The sequence below is a fragment of the Silene latifolia genome, chromosome X (assembly GCF_048544455.1).
Source record: "Silene latifolia isolate original U9 population chromosome X, ASM4854445v1, whole genome shotgun sequence".
Classification (NCBI taxonomy): domain Eukaryota; kingdom Viridiplantae; phylum Streptophyta; class Magnoliopsida; order Caryophyllales; family Caryophyllaceae; genus Silene; species Silene latifolia.
The window spans coordinates 109735937-109757453 of NC_133537.1; the positions used below are offsets into that span (position 1 = coordinate 109735937).

Here is a 21517-nt window from a genome sequence, read left to right on the forward strand (position 1 = left end):
TCGGTTTTGAAAAGGACATGGGAAATTTCGAAAAGACTCGGGAAAACAATTTGCACATTGTCATTCTCATGTTACAAGGATGTATGCTCCTAGACATCTCTAAGTCTCGGCAAGTCTTCTACAAGAAGGTCTATGCCCTCCATCCTTTAGCGGTCTTATAGAGCAAGGTGTCTTAAGGTAGAGTACCTAGAAGATCGTCCCCACCATCAAGAACCACGCGAGGTGAAGTGGAAGCGAGCAATGTGCAGCTTCCTAGCATAGTGGGACGTCGCCCCCCACGCATCACGAAGAAACGCTGGGACGGCCCGGGCAAGTCCTTAAGGGTTTATGCATGAATCGTAGCACTATGAGTAATGTTTTACTTTCCAACACTTTCTTTTCAAGTTTCACCTCGGAGAAAAAGACCCTAGAAACAAAGTGTAACTAGTCCTCTTTTCCCCCAGTGAGTCGCCAAATCGTGGACAAGGCCCTCGGGAGGCTGCGTCCGCGGGATCCACACTAGGCATAATCGACTCGAGGTTCTTTCGAATCGAATTAAGACATATTAGAGTCGCCACCAAGTTTTTGGGAACTTGGAACCGTTCAAGTCAACTTTACACCTTTCATCGAAAAGCATAAAGCCAATCGACTACGAGTGATTAAAGATAAAGACTTGTACCCTATATCACTCGATTTGAATGACTCTCGTAATCCAATGGTATTTAGACGGATCCACAAACCATAGATCTTGAGTAAGGGGTGAGGGTACGTGTTGGGAAGCCCATAAGGACACCCAACCCCGCCCGTCAATAACGGCCTCTACTAAGTCAAGTATGGATTTCAAACAAGGTCATAGCTACTACGATATATGAAATGCAAACATCGTTTTAACCCTAACATGTGAAGTTTCTATGTCGATTTAGATGCAACTAAACTAACTTTGTCAAAGTTGTAATTTAGCATGTGGGTTGATTGATCTAAGCAACATATAAACGAAAGCAAACAAGGCTTAGGGGGAATGGGGGAGCCGTTGGGATCTACCTATTACAAACCAGGCATTTCATGCCGACACAACAATAAATTAAAGATACAACTCGATCTAAATACAATTGCTACATACTGAACCGTACACGACACATTACACGGCCAATCGGCCTAGGAAACCGCGCACAAGAGGGGTGGCCCACGGCTTACATGACTCATGGCCTTGGGTCACTCCTCGTAATGCGTGCTTTCACTTAATACGATCGAATTAGGCATAGGGCTACGCACCAAAGCATGTATTAGCATAAACCGGGCCATGTTGCTTTAAACAACATGCGGTTTACTACGCTCCTACAAGCATTGGGGAACAACCGTCTAACCAAACAAGACTAAGGTTTTTTGAAGAGGTTTTGACTCAATAAAAGAAAACTAACTCGAAGATTACAACTCGATAAACAAACTATAAATTACAAGCTACAAAACAACAAAGAACAAATGATAAACAAGGAAAGAAAAACGAAATAAGAAAGACAAGAAACACGGCCAACTCACGGCCCAAACCAACGGCCACCCTCACGACCAAGACCAGGCCAACCTAGTTCCTAAGTTAGGTTCATTGGTTAGATCGAATGATTGCGAAGCGGATTAGAAAACGAGTTAGAAAACAAGTTATAAACAAACGGGTTGATCCGAGAAGAAACGCGCGAGTGTGTTATTCTACACGGCCTAAAGGGTCCAATTAGGTCAGATATCATAAGGTTAATGCTTACTCGTCGAGTGTTAATATGAAGGTGCTAATCACGCACTCCTATGCTAGCGAGAAATCAAGTGATAAGAAAGATGTATTCAATTAGGTTATAGAATTGTTAATCGATCTTTAAAGCTACGTCGATGCCAGCTAACATGTCTAATTAGGTTATTAAATTAATCTAATGTCATCTAAATACGTCATATGTTAACAATCAGAGGTTAAACTAACATACAACGGGTCCTAGGGTATGTCGAATTGGCCGAAATAACAAAGGGGTCGAAAGCGAAGAGCGAAGTTAGAAATTCGTTTTATTTATGCCCTACCTTGAACACGAGGATATGTAAATAAGACGGGGGTGTACGACCGACTGAAGTAGCGGTTTATTGTCCCATCTCAAGTCAACGCGGGTGTTCATGGCGGTACTTTAACTCATACTCGGACTAAACTAGTTTCATAGTTAATTAAACGATAAACAAAACGATAAACGAAATAAAACGAGACAATAAAAAACAAACATAAAACAAACGAAATAAAAGGGAAAAGAGGAGGATTTGATGCACCCTCAACCTACATGTATCGTTGACACCGTCGTGGGTCGTAATCGATGGTAGATTTTATCTCGAGAGGCCGTCGTCGACGAAGAAATAAAGCAACACGCGTTTTTTGACAAATCTGGACAGCAACTTTCAAACGATGATATCTCCCTCGTTTCACGACGAAAATTCGATTTAAAAGATGTTTTGAAAACTAGAAAGAGAGGAGAACAAGGATCTTAAAGCAACCCCTGCTCGTTTTGGGTTATTGGGCACGAAAAACGAGCACAAACAGAACTGGACAGACAAGAATAAACCGCGAAAACAGAGTGTATAACACTCTGTTTTTCGAGGGATTTCGTGTACTCTCAAGGGCAATTTGGCTCGTAAATCTTTGTCTAATGTGTAGATGGATGTTATGTGGTTAATTAGGAACAAGAAAATCGAGTTTTGATGGAGGTTTGATAGAGGAACGAGTTGCTTTTCGAGGAGGACACACAAACAGTTCAGTTTGTGTGTCGGTTTTGTTTAGGGTTTTTGGGAGGCAATTAGGGTTTGTTTCTGAGGTTTAAAGCTTGTGGGTGATGGTAGGATGTATGGAGAACCTAGAGCAATGAATGTATGATGAAGGGGTGGTATTTATAAGGAGTTAAAGTAGGTTAAAAGAGAGGGAGAGGCAATCGGGCTTCATCACGTATGGCTGCTGTCCAGCTGCTTTTGTGAGGGTTTGAGGGGGGTTTTCTTGGTGATTAAGCTAGGATAATATGGGTAGGATACTAGGGTATGGGTTAGGGTTAATGGGTACGGGTCTTGGTAGTGTTTGGAGCGGGTTTTGGGCTCGAGATTGAGCTGCCAAAACAGGGGGCTGCATTGGTTATGCGCGGGCTGTTGGGGGGTGTTTGGGGATGGAATTTGGGCCGTGGATAGGGGGTTCGAACAAGGGTGGATGGGTAGAGGCTTAGGTTGGTTAGTGTACTCGAGATTCGTGCCAATTCGTAAAGGAAACGGGCTCAAAAACCGAGCTAAAATCGAGCTCAAAAACAAGTGTTCAAAACGAGTTCTTTTCGATTTTCAAATCGATTTTTCAAATCAATTAACCCATTAAAATAAATGACTTTTCAAATCAAATATACTCATAAAATGATTTTTCAAATCAATTATTTATTTTATTTTCAATAAAATAAACTTGGGAAAATAAATTCAAAATAAAATAAAATAAATTGAATTTACCTAAAAAACCATAATTTAAATATCATTTAAATTAACAAAATGAACTCACTAAAAAACATTAATTTAAATATCATTTAAAATAATAAAATGAATTCACTTAAAAAAACATTAATTTAAATATCATTTAAATTAATAAAATACTTCATCGACGACGCCCATTCTACCTCGTAAACGAGCTCCAAAAAATGACAATGACAACTAAAGAATACATGTGTCCTATCATCATCGGGTGTTTGTCGGGTTCTCTATAAATTCCAATATCGACGGATACGGGTATCTACAGAGAGCTGTCATAGGATATTCGTTAGGCTTAAACGGTTGTTCATATCAATTTCCTATGTTATTATTATTTTGTGTTGCTACTTACAATTTTGTGTAGCGCATGTGCAGTTGTTTAATCGGTTGCTTCGTGCTTTGAGCTGTTTTGACCGGGCTAAATTAGAATGACTGGAGGAAGAAAATATGGTCGAGCTGGGACCTGTCTGAAACTAGCGCTGTCCGGGAGGCAACCCGGAGTTTAAGCTTTTTAGGTTTTTTTTTCGAACAATTCAGTTTTTGTTGTGTGTTTAATAATTGGTCTTCTCGATCGAGTGCTTTACTTCCTTCGATCGAACACTTTGGCAGCCAATTGTACTCGATCGAGTACTAACTCCTCTCGATCGAGTACCATCGGGTAAATATGGTTGATTTACTTCTAATGACGCTGTTCTGGGGCTATTTAGCCACCTCCCATATTACTGGCTGGTTCGGGAGGTCCCTACTTCGTGTATTCTTGTGAGTTTTTCGCATCTCCACTCTCTCCTTTTTAGTTTGCATTTCCTTTCCCTATTTTTTAGTACCATGAGGGCATTGTACGGTTTGGTTTGGGGAGGTTATGCATCCATATCTGTGTCTGCATGTTGTTTTTATTGCATTTCTGTTATCCAGTTTAATTTCTGTATGCATTGTTGTCTATTTTTATAAAAATCAAAAAATCTCCAAAAATTAGAAAATGCGAAAAAATTCAAAAAATTTCACGTTTACTTTTGCATATAGGTTGAGTCGAAACGGTGGATTTCAATGATGAAGTTGCACTACATTTAGTCGTTTTACTTAAGCCTTGCATAAATTAATACCTTAAGCTTTGTCTTTTGCATATCTACGAGTTTATGTTAAAATTTAGCTGACCAAATAGACTTGACCTGGAAATTTTGGCAAACTACTTATAATTTCTAAGACTTAGAGCCTTATAAACTGGTGTCATTTGTGACCGGTTTCATGTAGGATTGTGAGTAGTTACTCCTTGCATAACATGTTCATTAATTTGCACGTATATGAAATTCAATTGCTTTTTGCCTATATACATTCGGGATAGTGGTTGGTGTCACATGCAGGGAGGCGCTTGTTAGAAATCTATATCTCATTACTATATATATTCATATATGTGATGATTTAATTTAGTCATAAAATTAAATGTTGATCTTATGCATGCAAACAATAATAGAATAAGAAAGAAATCATCATCTTACATTGAAGATTTCGGATTATTGGGCAGAAGTAAGATTTCCTTCTTACTTGTTCTTGAGCACTCCAAAATGGAGGAACAAGGATTCAAGTGTAGAATCCCTCCCAAAGATTTATACCCAAGGTAAACTCTTAACAAAATTAATATTATTATTACTAGAACAATATTAATTTTAAATAAAAAAATGACCCAAAAATATTTATTTTGGTTCTCTTAATTCAGCTAAGAGGAGGATGAAAAGGGAAGATTTTTATCTCTGTCTAAAACTCTTATTTTAGATGTATATAAAATGAATGAATGAATTCTCTTCACAAGAGTAGTCTATATGCAAAATAAGACAAAAACCCTTTGCTTGGAGGGTGGAAAAACCGGGTATGGGAGGGAGTAAAAGACCAATGCATGAGCCTCTATTCTTCCCAAGAAAGAACTAGGCTTGCATGACTAAAAGACTAGGTCATAATTGTGTTTTCAATTAAAAATAATTAACACAAAATGAGCCTAATAACCCTCCTTATTTCGGCACATTTAGGTGTAAAATGGAGAATCCATTTTATACATTATTTTGTCAATATGTCACAAGTAACATGTATCATGACATTAGGTATATAAAATGTATTTTTAACAATTAAAAATCAACATATTAATAAAATATGTCACTTATAAAGTTAACCTAGTAATTCATAATTACTTGTACCGAAATGAGTTCCCGAGTCATGAATTACAACATTCTGTATTTATAATAATCAATTCATTCTGTTTCAATTGTTTCCGTAAACAAAATTTCATCTAAGAAATAAAACAACTCGATTACTTTGACTATATCTTATTTAATCAAATTATAATGAGATACGTAAATATTACTTCCAAAATTGTCCGTCAATTTTAAGTAATTTAATTAACCCGTATAGTCATACGATCAATTAAATAATCAATTAAGAGTGTTACCCATTAGGTATGACCTAAGGGGATCAACTGATCAGCACCGTCGCACGACAGTAATGTCAAACTCTAGTCAGCCAATCATTACCGATATGTGTGGACAAGTTGACAGTAAAATATTACTTTCCAATTGTATTCTTTAAAATAAGATTTAAACATGTGATCATCATGATCAACAGTTGTGATCGCATTATTGTCGGAGGACACATACTCCAACAATCTCCCACTTGTCCTCGACAAGTGTGCGTCACCAATTCTCTTGTCCTATTACTATCTCCCACTCAATGCAAGGTGTCTTTCAGGTCGTACTTGCAAATGATCATATCGAGAGTGGTTTCTCGATCGGATAATAAGCGATTGACCGGATTTATCCACCATGGATACATTCCGAGCGTGGCCACGCATTTCCAGTTCAATTCTCCTCGAGTGGCCCTGAGATATTGTTATAACCCTGACTAGGAGTGGACAATTCCTATCGCACTTATTCCCTTCGAATAGCCACAGCCATCATAACCCAAAATATGCCCATTTGACCCCATTTACGAAGGTCGTAGTAACACAAATCAAAGTTAATCTGAAACTGTGCCATCATAGGCGAACAATCTTTAGTCAAAAGAATCGAATCATTAGAATACTATAGTAGCTCTCGCCACGACCAGGCTATATGAATTTTCCAGAACTCTATATGCGGTCATAAGGCCCGACAAAGTGTTCCTAACAGTCTGCCTATGTGATCGACTAGTCATTCTCATATGACTCCATGGCACTTGAACTTGCCATCAATCGCATCACACTCTAGTCACTTCGAGACGTCACCTCATACAAGTGACTATGGGCGAATACTATGTTAATCCGTGTTCACTTTAACGGGGTTCAATTGTCACTACAACCCGTTTGGATGTAACAATGTATAAAGAAAAGATAAAAGACAAATGCGATTATGAGCATGAACAAAAACAACACTTTTATTTCATTTCAAAATCTAACATAAACTTGGTACACGTTTAAGTCCCATGGACGTAACATGTCCATCATGCTTGGATTGCGATAAAGGCTTGGTAAGCGGATCGGCAATATTGTCATTCGTCCCAACCTTACAAATCGCAATTTCCTTTCTTTCAATGAAATCTCTTATTACATGATATTTTCTAAGTACATGTCTAGATCTATTACTAGACTTTGGCTCCTTAGCTTGGAAGATCGTCCCACTATTATCACAATAGAGAGTGATGGGATCATTGGCGGTAGGTAATACTCTTAGACCTTCCGTGAATTGCTTGATCCACACAGCTTCCTTGGCAGTTTCTGATGATGCAATGTACTCAGCCTCCGTTGTTGAGTCCGCGGTTATAGCTTCCTTGAAGCTTCTCCAGCTAACGGCACCACCATTGAGCATGAAAACGAAACCAGCTTGTGATTTCATGTCATCTCTATCCGTTTGGAAACTTGAGTCTGTGTATCCATTAACACGGAGCTCGGTGTCTCCTCCAAACACTAAGATAGAATCCTTAGTTCTTCTCAACTACTTAAGGATGTTCTTGACGGCTATCCAGTGACTCTCACCTGGATTTCCTTGATATCTACTCGTCATGCTTAAGGCATACGAGACATCAGGACGTGTGCATATCATGGCGTACATGATTGATCCAACAGCGGAAGCATAAGGGATCATCTTCATGCGTTCAACATCATGGGGTTCGGAGGGAGATTGAGTCTTGCTCAATATAGTCCCAGTTACCATAGGTACCAAACCCCTTTTAGATTGGTCCATGCTGAACCGTCGAAGAATCTTATCAACATAAGATTCTTGACTTAGTGACAATATCCACTTGGATCTATCTCTATGGATCCGGATACCTAATATGCGTTGTGTCTCTCCTAAATCCTTCATTTGGAAGTGGTTACCTAACCACTTCTTAACAGAAGACAACATTGGAATATCATTTCCAATGAGTAGTATGTCATCGACATACAAGATTAGGAACACAACATTGCTCCCACTAAATTTCATGTATAAACATGGTTCCTCAACACTTCGAGTGAAACCATTCTCCTTTATAACATGATTGAATCGATGATTCCAACTTCTAGATGCTTGCTTAAGACCATAAATGGATCTCTTAAGATTGCACACTTTGTTGGGATTCTTAGAATCAACAAAACCTTCGGGTTGTATCATGTACACCTCCTCTTCTAAATGCCCATTTAGAAAAGCGGTTTTGACATTCATTTGCCATATTTCATAATCATGAAATGCGGCAATCGCTAACAAAATATGTATGGATCTTAGCATGGCTACGGGGGCGAAGGTCTCATCATAATGGAGACCTTGGACTTGGGTAAATCCTTTTGCCACTAGCCTAGCTTTGTAGACATCATCATGTCCTTCTATGCCATTCTTGACTTTGAAAATCCATTTGCATTGGAGAGGTCTTGCCCCTTTAGGCAAATCTACCAAGTCCCAAACTTGGTTTTCATGCATAGAATCCATTTCGGACTTCATGGCTTCAAGCCATAAGGAGGAATTAGGACTAGAGATTGCGGCCTTGTAGGTAGCGGGCTCGTCACTTTCTAAAAGCAACACATCGAGTGTTCCATCTTCTTCGATAAGTCCCACATATCGATCGGGATGGCGAATAACTCGACCCGTTCTTCTTAGTGGAGGAGGGACAACCGCGTTAGACGACGAAGGAACATCTTCTTGCGTCTCAACCTTGGTTTGTGGCTCTTGAACTTCATCAACCTCGGTTTGTGGCTCTTGAACTTCATCAAGTTCAAAATTTCTCCCACTCTGTCTCTTAGAAATAAAGTCTCTTTCTAAGAAGACAGCCTCGTAAGACACAAACACTTTGTTATCTTGAGGTTTGTAGAAGTAGTATCCTCGAGAATTCGAGGGGTAACCTACAAAGGTGCATTTTTCGGATCTTGGGGCAAGCTTGTTGTCATTCTTTGTCTTGACGTAAGCATCACATCCCCAAATTTTCATGTAGGATAGATTAGGAACTCTTCCTTTCCACATCTCAAATGAAGTCTTTCCAGTGGCCTTAGTGGGACTATTATTCAAAGATATAATTGCAGTTTGGATTGCAAATCCCCAAAACAAGTTTGGTAACTCGGTTTGACTCATCATGGATCGAAGCATATCAAGTAGGGTTCGATTTCTCCTTTCGGCAACACCATTGAGTTATGGTGTTCCAGGTGGAGAAAGTTGTGATATAATACCACAACCTTTCAAGTGTGAATCGAATTCAAGGTTAAGATATTCTCCACCACGATCGGAACGTAGCGCTTTTATCTTTTTGTCCAATTGGTTCTCTACTTTGTTTTGAAATTCCTTGAATTTCTCAAACGCTTCACTCTTATGTTTCATTAAATAGACATACCCATGTCTACTCAAGTCGTCGGTGAAGGTTATGAAGTAGTCATAATTTCCACGAGCGGTGATACTCATTGGTCCACACACATCGGTATGTATGAGTCCCAATAGTTCACTAGCTTGTGTCCCTTTACCACTAAAAGGATTACGAGTCATTTTGCCAAGAAGGCAATATTCGCATGTTCCATATGATTGAAAATCAAATGGTGTAATCACATAAGTCGAAATTAATCTTTTGATGCGATTTTCGTTTATGTGACCTAATCGACAATGCCAAATGAACGCTTTATTTGGGTCACTTGATTTGAGTTTCTTTGATTGAATGTTATAGATATCATTAGTCGGATTCGAGGTTTCTAAAATGTAAATGCCATTAATAGAAGAAGCTTGGCCTATAACCAAATCATTCCTCAAAATAGTACAACGATTGTTCTTAATGACAAAACAAAAACCGTCCATGTCTAGCATGGCGATTGAAATAATATTTTTAGAGAGTGTAGGCACATAAAAACAATTATGTAAATACAACTTAAATCCATTAGGCAAAGTTAATACATAAGTTCCTTTGGATTCGGCCGCTACTCGAGCTCCATTTCCAAGGCGTAGATCCACATCTCCTTTGCTAAGCCTCTTCACGTCTCTTAAACCCTGTAAATGATTACAAAGGTGAGAACCACAACCGGTATCCAGTACCCATGTCGTAGTGGAAGTATAATTTATATCAATAACATAAATTTCCTTAGGAATTTTGCCTTTTGGAACGATGATTTCTTCCCTTATATTTCACAAATATACGGGATAATTCCTAAGCCAATGTCCCATGCCATAGCAATAATGGCACTCATCATCAACTTGCTTAAAGTTTTTCACTTTCTTTCCCTTCTTCTTGAACTTTTTTCCCTTTGAAGCAAGAACTTGATTGCTTGAGCACCCACTAGTTTTGGCATCTTTATCTTCCAGAGACAAAGATCCTATAGATTGTATGAGGCAGTCTTCCTGAGACCGGCTAACACGAGATCTAGTAGTAGTAGGTGGTCTAGTAGAAGTGATGAAGTTAAGGTTTCCATCCGAACCTATCGCAAAATGAAGTTCTCTAGTAGTGTCGAAATCATTGTTGGAGCAAACGTCGTCAAAAACATTGTGGCATGGCTCAATAGTTATCGGTGCGGTAGCGTTTGATGGATTCATTATAATGAACTACAAGTATGGAGGAAAAGGAAATATTAACATTTGTCTTTTTGAATCATACTCGTAAATAAATTAACAAGATATGAGCATTTATATAGTGACCTCTACCCAACTATTATAAATGATTCCGAGATCCAAATTCATATTAACTTAGGCACGGGATAGCCGATGAAACCCTTATCAATATAACTCGGTGGACTAACTCTTTAATCGATTCTACATTTAGAATTCTCGGTCGATAAAATTACTCTAATATTTATCTATATCCTGGAACACATGCGACTACGGTCACGAATACTTCCGTTGAGGTCAATCCAAATTTCAAATAAATGTGTCTATGATCCAAATTCACATCAACTTGGGCACGGGATAGCCGATGAAACCCTCATCGACACGAATTCGGTGGATAGACATTTATCACCCACTTCCCCTACGTAACAAGGTTTGTACCCCGGGATGGCCGAGTGCACTCCCTCGCTAAATAGGTTTTCATGGTTTCTACTTTTTGGTAAAGCTATGTCTCAATTGTTTATTTTAGCGAGAGGTCATGTCAATTTATCATCTATCATGTTTTAAGTGAACTAAAGCGGTGAACTACGATAATTTTAATTGACACGGTCGATAAACTCGATTAAAATGACCATGCATGTTTTAGTTATGGCGATTTAGCGATGCATGCGACATATAAATAAAATGCAAAACATAAAATAAATCCTAGTATGGCCTTCCTAAAATAGAAAATCTAATTAACTGTTACATATTCGGAAACCAACTCCATTAGTCCCTTGAACTTCGGTTTTGGCACGCATCTCGAGGTAAACCGTCTTTATGTATCACCTTCTTGAGTGACACTGTCTTCAAGGAACTCCGGAATAAAAATTACATAACAAATTACATAATTTCCTATTTTACATTTGTAATTAAAATAAAATAAATCTATTAAATTACAAAACGGTGATACGAGATCACAATAAATTACAACCGAATCGATATTCCCATACATTTTGGGTAATACCAATTAGAAACTAATGCCATACTAAGTAAAAATTACATAATTCAAAATTACATAAAATAAAATTTGTCACTTATAAAGTTAACCTAGTAATTCATAATTACTTGTACCGAAATGAGTTCCCGAGTCATAAATTACAACATTCTGTATTTATAATAATCAATTCATTCTGTTTCAATTGTTTCCGTAAACAAAATTTCATCTAAGCAATAAAACAACTCGATTACTTAGACCGTATCTTATTTAATCAAATTATAATGAGATACGTAAATATTACTTCCAAAATCGTCCGTCAATTTTAAGTAATTTAATTAACCCGTATCGTCATACGATCAATTAAATAATCAATTAAGAGTGTTACCCTTTAGGTATGACCTAAGGGGATCAATGATCACCACCGTCAATCGCACGACGAGTAATGTCAAACTCTAGTCAGCCAATCATTACCGATATGTGTGGACAGTTGTGATAAAATATTACTTCCCAATTGTATTCTTTAAAATGAGATTTAAACATGTGATCATCATGATCAACAGTTGTGATCGCATTATTGTCGGAGGACACATACTCCAACAATGCTCTGATACCACTTGTTGGAAATCTATATCTCATTACTATACATATTCATATATGTGATGATTTAATTTAGTCATAAAATTAAATGTTGATCTTATGCATGCAAACAATAAAAGAATAAGAAAGAAATCATCATCTTACATTGAAGATTTCGGATTATTGGGCACAAGTAAGATCTCCTTCTTACTTGTTCTTGAGCACTCCAAAATGGAAGAACAAGGATTCAAGTGTAGAATCCCTCCCAAGGATTTATACCCAAGGTAAACTCTTAACGAAATTAATATTATTATTACTAGAACAATATTAATTTTAAATAAAAAAATGACCCAAAAATATTTATTTTGGTTCTCTTAATTCGGCTAAGAAGAGGAAGAAAAGGGAAGATTTTTATCTCTCTCTAAAACTCTTATTTTAGATGTATATAAAATGAATGAATGAATTCTCTTCACAAGAGTAGTCTATATGCAAAATAAGACAAAACCCCTTTGCATGGAGGGTGGAAAAACCGGGTATGGGAGGGAGTAAAAGACCAATGCATGAGCCTCTATTCTTCCCAAGAAAGAACTAGGCTTGCATGGCTAAAAGACTAGGTCATAATTGTGTTTTCAATTAAAAATAATTAACACAAAATGAGCCTAATAACCCTCCTTATTTCGGCACATTTAGGTGTAAAATGGAGAATCCATTTTACAAATTATTTTGTCAATATGTCACAAGTAACATGTATCATGACATTAGGTATATAAAATGTATTTTTAACAATTAAAAATCAATATATTAATAAAATATGTCACTTATAAAGTTAACCTAGTAATTCATAATTACTTGTACCGAAATGAGTTCCCGAGTCATAAATTACAACATTCTGTATTTATATTAATCAATTCATTCTGTTTCAATTGTTTCCGTAAACAAAATTTCATCTAAGCAATAAAATAACTCGATTACTTAGACCGTATCTTATTTAATCAAATTATAATGAGATACGTAAATATTACTTCCAAAATCGTCCGTCAATTTTAAGTAATTTAATTAACCCGTATCGTCATACGATCAATTAAATAATTAATTAAGAGTGTTACCCTTTAGGTATGACCTAAGGGGATCAACTGATCACCACCGTCGCACGACAGTAATGTCAAACTCTAGTCAGCCAATCATTACCGATATGTGTGGACCAGTTGACTGTAAAATATCACTTCCCAATTGTATTCTTTAAAATGAGATTTAAACATGTGATCATCATGATCAACAGTTGTGATCGCATTATTGTCGGAGGACACATACTCCAACAGCGCTTACATATTCCTTTTCTTTCATTTTCACCCATTAAACTCCACATTTAGCCAAATTTGCCTTTTGACCCTTAACTACATCCAAATTTAGCCTACCTTGTCAAGCTAGTTTTGTGTATGTTCTTGCGGTATATATTTTATTGATCCGAGTTTGGTTCGTATTGTATTGTTTTGGAGTTGGTAGAGAAGAAAGAAGGAGGATATGTTGAAAAAAAAAGGTATAAAATGAAAAAAAATTGAAAATAGAAAAAAAAAAAGAAAAGAAGCGTGAAAAAAAAATGAAAAAAAATGATTTTTTTTTTTTTTTTTTTTTTGACAGCAACAAATAGCATAGCTTACAAAAGAGCTTCTTAAGCAAGATTATGAGCTATCCTATTCACCCCCCTAGGACAGTAACTAAGAGAGCAACAATGAAAATGAGACGCAATAGACTTTAAGTCATGGATAATGCACTTAACAGATGCATTCGCCTTCTCCGCTCCAGCAACCTGCATAACCAAGATAAGACAATCTGTAACTAGTCTAACATGAAGGTACCCTTCGTGCAAGGCCCATTTGAGAGCCATAATAGCTGCATTTCCTTCGGCATGCAGGGCAGACGAGGCAAACGAGCGAGCGTGAGCAGTATTCCTTAAGGTCCCATTACCATCAAACAAGCACCACCCCACACCAGAACTTCTATCGGCCCTCCAGGCAGCATCACACTTAATAGTGCAAACATTTTCGCACCCAAGACCACCAACAATCCAATAGGGGAAGGAGTTTCTAATTCTCTTAGATAAACCAAAAGCAGGAGAACAATCCAACAAAGGTGCTCTAAGGAGGCTAATATCCTTACTGCTCACTGCCTCTTTCATACACTGAATGTCACCAAGAATATAATTGAGAGCACTCAAAGGCCAAGGGCGACGCTTTTTGAATACCATCTCATTCCTACAACACCAAATTCTCCAAAGGGTAGCAATAAAGGGAAAAAGGAGGGAGTTGGGATCTGGGCCAATTAAGAAATAAGTAACCCAGTTAATGACCCAAACCCTAGCATCAATGTCCACCCCTCCCGTGATTCTAAGTCCTAAAGGACAGCCAAACCATAAAGCTTTTGCAAAGCTACAATCCCTGAAGAGGTGAGAAATAGATTCCACACAAGGAGATGATTCATCACAAAGAGAACAGGAGGATTGCCAATCCATTTTTCGTTTGAGGAATTCAGAGCCCACTGAAAGGGCATTAGCCATAAATTTCCAAAGAAACACCTGTAGTTTGTTAGATATAGGCAACTTCCAGAGCTTTGATTTGCAGAAGGTCACAATTGGTGCAGACATTCTAGATCGATCGACATTCGAAATAGGTCCATTAGATAAGGCCATAGCGGCAACATAGTATCCCGACTTGACTGTGAAACCACCATGTTTAGAAAATTTCCAGTAGAAGGAGTCATCCGAGGGTTGACACGGGATATAAGTTGCGAGGATTTTCTTTGTAACTCCTTCACCCGGATCGAAACCAAGAGAGGAGAGATCCCATCTCCTATAATTATCATGAAGATCACCAACCAGTAACGTGGAATCAGAAGTAGCCTCAATAACATCCCCACAAAGATCATGAAGACTATAGCCCTCAATCCATTTACTGTTCCAAGCTTTAAGCGGAGAAGAAGATCCAATGGTCCAAGCAATATTGTTGTAGATAAGATCAGAGCCCCAGACAAGGCTTTTTAGAGCCCAAGACGAAGCTTGGGGAGCCTTCCAACGGTCCTTGAATAAAAAATCATCTTGAACACCAAGCTTGGGACCAATAACTTTGTTAATAAGGCTACCCGGGACACATAAGATTCTCCAAGCAGACTTGGCCAGAAGAGCTTGGTTAAAACATCTAATATTGCGAAGTCCAAGACCGCTTTCTCCCACAGGCCTACTAAGGAATTCTTTACTACACCAATGAATGGACTTATTTGTTCTAGTACCACTCCACCAAAAATGCACCATCAAGGACTGAAGCTTTGATGTTACACTTACCGGTATGCGAAATACCGATAGAGAGAAAAGAGATAGTGAAGAGAGAACAGAACGAATAAGAGTCAATTTACCAGCCGAGGATAGAAGAATGTTATTCCAGGAGGATAGTCTTCGCTTAGTCTGGTCAACAAGATATTTAAATAAATCCCTCTTAGAAGACCCAATACTTGTTGGTAAGCCAAGATAGTTTCCCAGATCATGCTTGGGAGCAAATTTAAACTCAGTCAAGCACTTCTTGACCGTCATAAGTGAGCAATTTGGACTGAAAAGTAAAGAGGACTTATCTTTATTAAGGCATTGTCCAGAGGCAACACAGTATTCATCGATAATGTTCATAAGAAAGTCCAACTCCCCAAAGTCACCTCGAATAAAGAAGAGAGAATCATCCGCAAACAATGAATGGGAGATTTCCGGCCCATTCTTGCAAATTTTGATACCCTTAATGAGATTGCCATCCTGAGCGTAGAGAATCATTTGGGATAGAACTTCTGTACAAAGCACAAATATGTAAGGGGATAAAGGATCACCTTGTCTAATTCCACAACAAGGGTCAACTTTTCCCATAGGAGCACCATTCAACAGAATTTCATAAGAAACAGATTCAATAGTACTCATAATAAGTTGAACCATAGATCCCGGCAAATTTAAGAAAGAGAGCACCCCTCTTATAAAATTCCAGTTCAATCTATCATAGGCTTTACTCATATCAGCCTTTAAAGCCATCATACCTTTCTTGCCATAACTCCTATGATTTATGATATGAAGTAATTCTTGGGCGATGACGATATTATCTGCAATACTTCTATTAGGGACAAAAGCACTTTGAAATGGACTAACCAGATCATCCATAACCCCTTTTAATCTATTAGCAATACACTTAGTGACAACTTTCATAATAACATTGCAGAGGCTAATCGGCCGAAAATCCCCAACTCTCTCCGGACAATCATTTTTTGGAATAAGAACAATAGAGGTTTTATTGAAGTCCTTAAGCATAGTACCCGAATTTAGAATATTGAGAGCTCCTTTAATAACATCATTCTTAACAATAGACCAATACTTTTGATAAAAAGCCGCCGGAATACCGTCAGGACCCGGTGATTTTAGAGGTCCCAATTGGAAAACAGCCGCACGTACTTCATTTTTCGAATAAACACGACCCAACATGGCTCAGAATCAGAATTAAAGATAGTGGAGAAGTGTTTAAGAAACAAACCACCAATCTTCTTCATATCAAAAGTCCATTCATTAGACTCCCTCTTAATGCCCAAGATAACATTAGCACTAGATCGTCCTTTAACCCAATTGAAAAAATACTTTGTGCACGTGTCACCCTCACAATCCCATTTCAATTTTGTACGTTGACGCCAATAAGTGCCAGCAGCAAGAGAGAATCCCAGAAGCTTTTTGTGACATGCTTCATAATTAACAGTATCACCACCCTTCTCAATATCTAGAAGATAAGACTCAAGATCCTGATCAAATGCACTCCACTTTAGCCCCCATTCATCTTTTTTGTTACAAGCCCAAACTCTGAAAGCGTTATTTATGCGACGTAATTTTGCCAACAGGATATGAGAAGCATCACCCCTATCTTTTCTTTCCCAGCTTTCTTTCACCAGACCACTGCATTCGGCATGATCAAAACACCAAGCCTCTAGCTTATAAACTTTCTTCTTAGTATTTAGAACCATATTTGTATCAAGGATTATAGGCGCGTGATCCGATATTTGAATAGGTAAGTGTTTGATAAAGGTATTTGGGAAAAGAGAAAGCCAATCATGAGAAGAAAAACCCTTATCAAGTCTTTCGTAAATTCGATGTGGACCCTCCCTATTATTGCACCAAGTGAATCTAGGTCCCTTAAAGGGGATATCCATTAGACAATGTGTATTCTTCCAGTATGAGAATAAGTTTGCTCCTCTGATCAACTTATCACTGCCACCTAACTTATCAGAAGAGAACTCAACTTGATTGAAATCACCTATCAGCAAGAAGGGTTTATCAAGGGAGTTAAGATGACACGTAAAATTTTCCTAAACTGCACTCCTTTTAGAATGATCGGGTTCACCATAAACACAACACAAGTACCACATGCTACCCTTACACTGGTTAACCAGAAGGATAATAAGATTGCAACTAATAAAGACACATTCTAATTTACAACTACTTTTCCAGCCAACCCAGAGTCCCCCCTTTAAGCCGTCAGCATCACACCCAGCAGACTCAAGGAAACCCATAGGTCGCAGAAGAATATCCACAGATCGTACATCACACTTAGTTTCACAAAGGAAGACGAAATCTAGACTATTATGAAAAGACCTACAAATTGCTCTAATTTTAGGAATAACAGGGGCAAGCGGATCCTTAAGACTCCTGCAATTCCAAGCCAAACCTTTCATGGAGAACAATGAGGTTGAGACCACCGCATCCGGGCCACCCAACAGAATTGCCAGACCTCTACTTCACCCTACCAAGCACATCTCATACACCCAAATCCCAAAAACTGACTCCATCAGAACCACCATCTCCAAACCATCCAACCCAACAAACAAGATCACAAGAACACAAAAGAGCCACTACACCCAAATTTACCATACCGAAATGAAAGAGAAAGAACCCTACGACCACCTTGAAACCCAACATAGAAGCCAAACACCATCGGCAGCCACACACGCCACAGAAAGCCAAACAAACATGCCTCGACGACTCGGAACTTGACTGGCTTAGAAACCTCAAGGACACACTTGCAAATAGCATAAGACGACAAGGTGACCCAAGATACCACAGAGGCACCCGAAACACCAAAGGACACCTCCCAGGACCACCGCCAAGCAAGCAAACAGACCAAACGACACAAGGAGAGGGAACGATAGGTGGGGGAAGTGGGGGGATCAGCGTATCGAACCCAAAAGGCAGCCACAAAGGTGAGAAGTGGCCACAACAGATGAGATAGCCTCATTGACACAAACAACCCATGTCATAAACAAGACCAACAATCCAGGGGTGGGGGAAATGGGGGGATCACCACTGGATTGTGAACGGAAAAAACGGCGGTGACAGGACAAGGTACCAAAAGAGACGGGCAAAACACTCTTAAACTTAAACAAATAAATGATCTATAAAGTGCCGTGAGACAACCACGGTCAAAAACCTAGAACTCCAACCAAGACTTGTTTCCTAGAAGGGTTAAGAAAACCCGTTCCTAAAAAAAGAACACATTTTCCTTTTAAAAACTTATCCAGCCAAGTACACATGAGCCAACACCAAGGACAAAAATCAAGTCCTCACATGAAACAAGAAAGGAAGTCGTCAACGAGAGCAACGAGCAGCACCACCGAGAGGGTCAAAACTTCTATAAGATAGAACAAAGTCGAAAAAGCCGCCATAAATGAAGCAGCAGGCTCAATCAACGATGGAGCATAGAAAGACGATGATCGAGAGACTAAAAAAAACGATTAAAACACTCATAGTCGTCAGAAGATGGAAGCGAGATCAGGCGGAAAAAGCCACAATAACAAACCAACCCGTGACCCACTAAGAGATGGGTCAAAAGATCAAAACGGTGATGATAAAAATCAAGTGTACCGGTGAGAATCAAATCAGATCGAGATACATATCGTCACCAGCAATAGGCTCGGACAGAACCATCCCCGGCAACGTAGCAGTGACGAGGGAACAAAAGATGGACCGGAGATTGGGGAAATCAAAGATGACCAAAGGGGGGATTTGGGATATGGGATATGTCGAATCGCCGGAGACAGGCATGGGGACAAACCCATCTCCGGCGATTGGGTAGGGGAAGAAGAAGGTGGGCAAGCGTGGATGGTGGAGGCGGCGGAGCAGCGAGCTCTAGGTTAGGGTTATGTATTTGTGATTATTTTTAGAGACGGCTGCTTCTCTCTCTAAAAAAAAAAGTGTTGTTGTTTTAAATTAAGCTAAAAAAAAAAAAAAAATGAAAAATTGATGAAACTATTTCTCCTATGCTTTATTACTATTTTATGAGGAGTTGTTGTCTGGTTGGGTGAGTTTGTGTGCCAAATGAAGGGCAATTGTGCTTAATTTTGATGGATTAAGAATCGGATATGGTTCGTTTGGTTCTGTTTAGGTAGCTAGCTTGGCTCATTACCTCACATTCCCAAAATATTTTGCCTTTTTTCTTACCCATTACCTCACTTTACCATATTTTTGTAAGCCCTCGGCTGTGACAGGACCTTGTTTGGTTGGAATGTATGTATGGTGATTAGAATTGTCTATCATTTTAGTTGCATGCATGTTTATGTGGGTCGTAGTTTAGGTGAGCGACTCTATTTCTTTCTCTCTTACACTCATATGCTTACCCTTTGCTTCATGAGAGAAGAGTGACCCGTGAGAGTCCATCATTAAAGGTCTTGCAAGGTCGACGGTTCTGCTTTATTATAGACATCCTACAACTCGTTTGCATTTGACACGTTTAGCTATAAGTATTAGTTTGCTTGCATTAAATTGGTTTGAGTGGGCATTTGAGCTAGCTCTGAGCTATCTTTTCTGTTCCATTAGTTTGAATTTAGTTTACTTGAGGACGAGTAAAGGTTTGGTTTCGGGATATTTGATACGTGCATTTTATATAGTCATTTTAAATCTCTTATGCACGTATTTCTATGCGATTCTCGTAGTTCTATGCTACGAAATGCCCCGAATAGTCTACTTTGGTTTGTTTTGCTTTATTTGCAGGAATGGACCCGAAAGTAGTGGAATTGAGCCTTTGATCGTCCGTTTTTCTTTCATTTAGAAGATGAGTGGTTTTAGAGCAGAGATGCTACTGTCTTGGGACGCGTGAAGTCATTTCGAAAGCTAAAATAAACAAGTCAATGCTGAAACTAACGACATAAAGAGCTGGCCAAGTTAAAGTCCCTCGATCGAAGGCTTTTAATGCTCGATCAAGTAGCTTGAAGAGGAGAAGACCTCGATCGAATGCTTTCAGTGTTCGATCGAAATGTGTAATTTAGGGGTTCCTTGATCGAGCCCTTTTGTTACTCGATCGAGTGATTTTTGCTGGATTATGTTCGATCGAGCATTTCCAAATGGCTCGATCGAGTGATTAGCTGTTGAACGGGGGCTTTTGCTTTAGTACCATGTCTTAGGTCAAATAAGAATCCTTCTCCTATAAATAGGAGAGAGGTAATTAGGTTTTAGTATCACTTCATACATTACTTTTCCTTCCTTACTGTCAGACGTTACTTTTGCTCTCTCTTTCGGATCTGAACCTTTGTAATCTCTCCTTCTCCCTTATTCAAGTATTAATTTATCTTCCTTTCGTCTTTTTATTATGCTTGTTATTATTCTATCTTTCCCTACTGTTTTACCCATTATTATGTTTAGCTAATTCTCCTGCTAGGATTTAGGGGATTCAATGAGTTACTGTTAGTTGCTAATTAGGTTTACAGATCTTTCGTTGCTATCATGTCTTTGTTGTTAATCACTGCAATTAACTGTTATTAGCTGCTTGAATCGATGCATTTAGCTAATTTATTTGGTAAGCCCTGACCTAGATCGGGAGGTTGGAAGGGGTGAGACCTGCAGTGAACATTGGGATACATTAGTGAGGGCGGAAGCTAAGCTAATAGTGTTTTAGGGCGAATTCAGACCGGAAGGAGATATTCGTTGCCCCTTAGACCGATACATGCGACCGATCTGTGACCTTGGCTGCAATCATCCGATATTCATTGATGACCCGACAATCCTAGTTTCCTCCCTTTATTGTTAATCCCTCTTATTCTTTTCTCTCGCTTTAATCTTATTTAGTTTAGTTCAAACAATTCAAACCCCCAATTGTGACCATAGACAGACTAGAATTAACAAGTAAATAGTGACCGCCTCCCTGTGGAGATCGACCCTACTTACCACTGACTTCTGTTAGTAGTACTTAGGTATTTATTTTTGGAACTAAAACGACGGTATCAGAAATGACAGTAAAATATTGAAGGTAAAAGAAGAATGCAAGAAGTTAACCATGGATATCGTAGAACTCAAAAATAATGAGGCATGGCTTAAGTTAATTATCAAATTTATTCTTCTAATTGTTATTTACCTAGTTTATTATGTATGGTGGTAGTTTGTACTCTTTATGTGTAAACTTATAATCCTTTAAATTAA

At 38.5% G+C, this 21517-nt stretch overlaps 1 protein-coding gene across 1 annotated transcript; it reads right to left on the reverse strand.

Moving 5' to 3' along the window:
* Positions 1 to 13717: 13717 nt before the first annotated feature.
* On the reverse strand, positions 13718 to 17076 carry LOC141618068 (uncharacterized). The gene is made up of 2 exons (XM_074435189.1): positions 16599 to 17076; positions 13718 to 16518 (listed from the first exon to the last, which is right to left on the reverse strand). The coding sequence occupies exons 1-2, from the start codon at positions 17074 to 17076 to the stop codon at positions 13718 to 13720; spliced, it is 3279 nt and encodes a 1092-aa protein (XP_074291290.1).
* Between the last annotated feature and the right edge of the window lie 4441 nt (positions 17077 to 21517).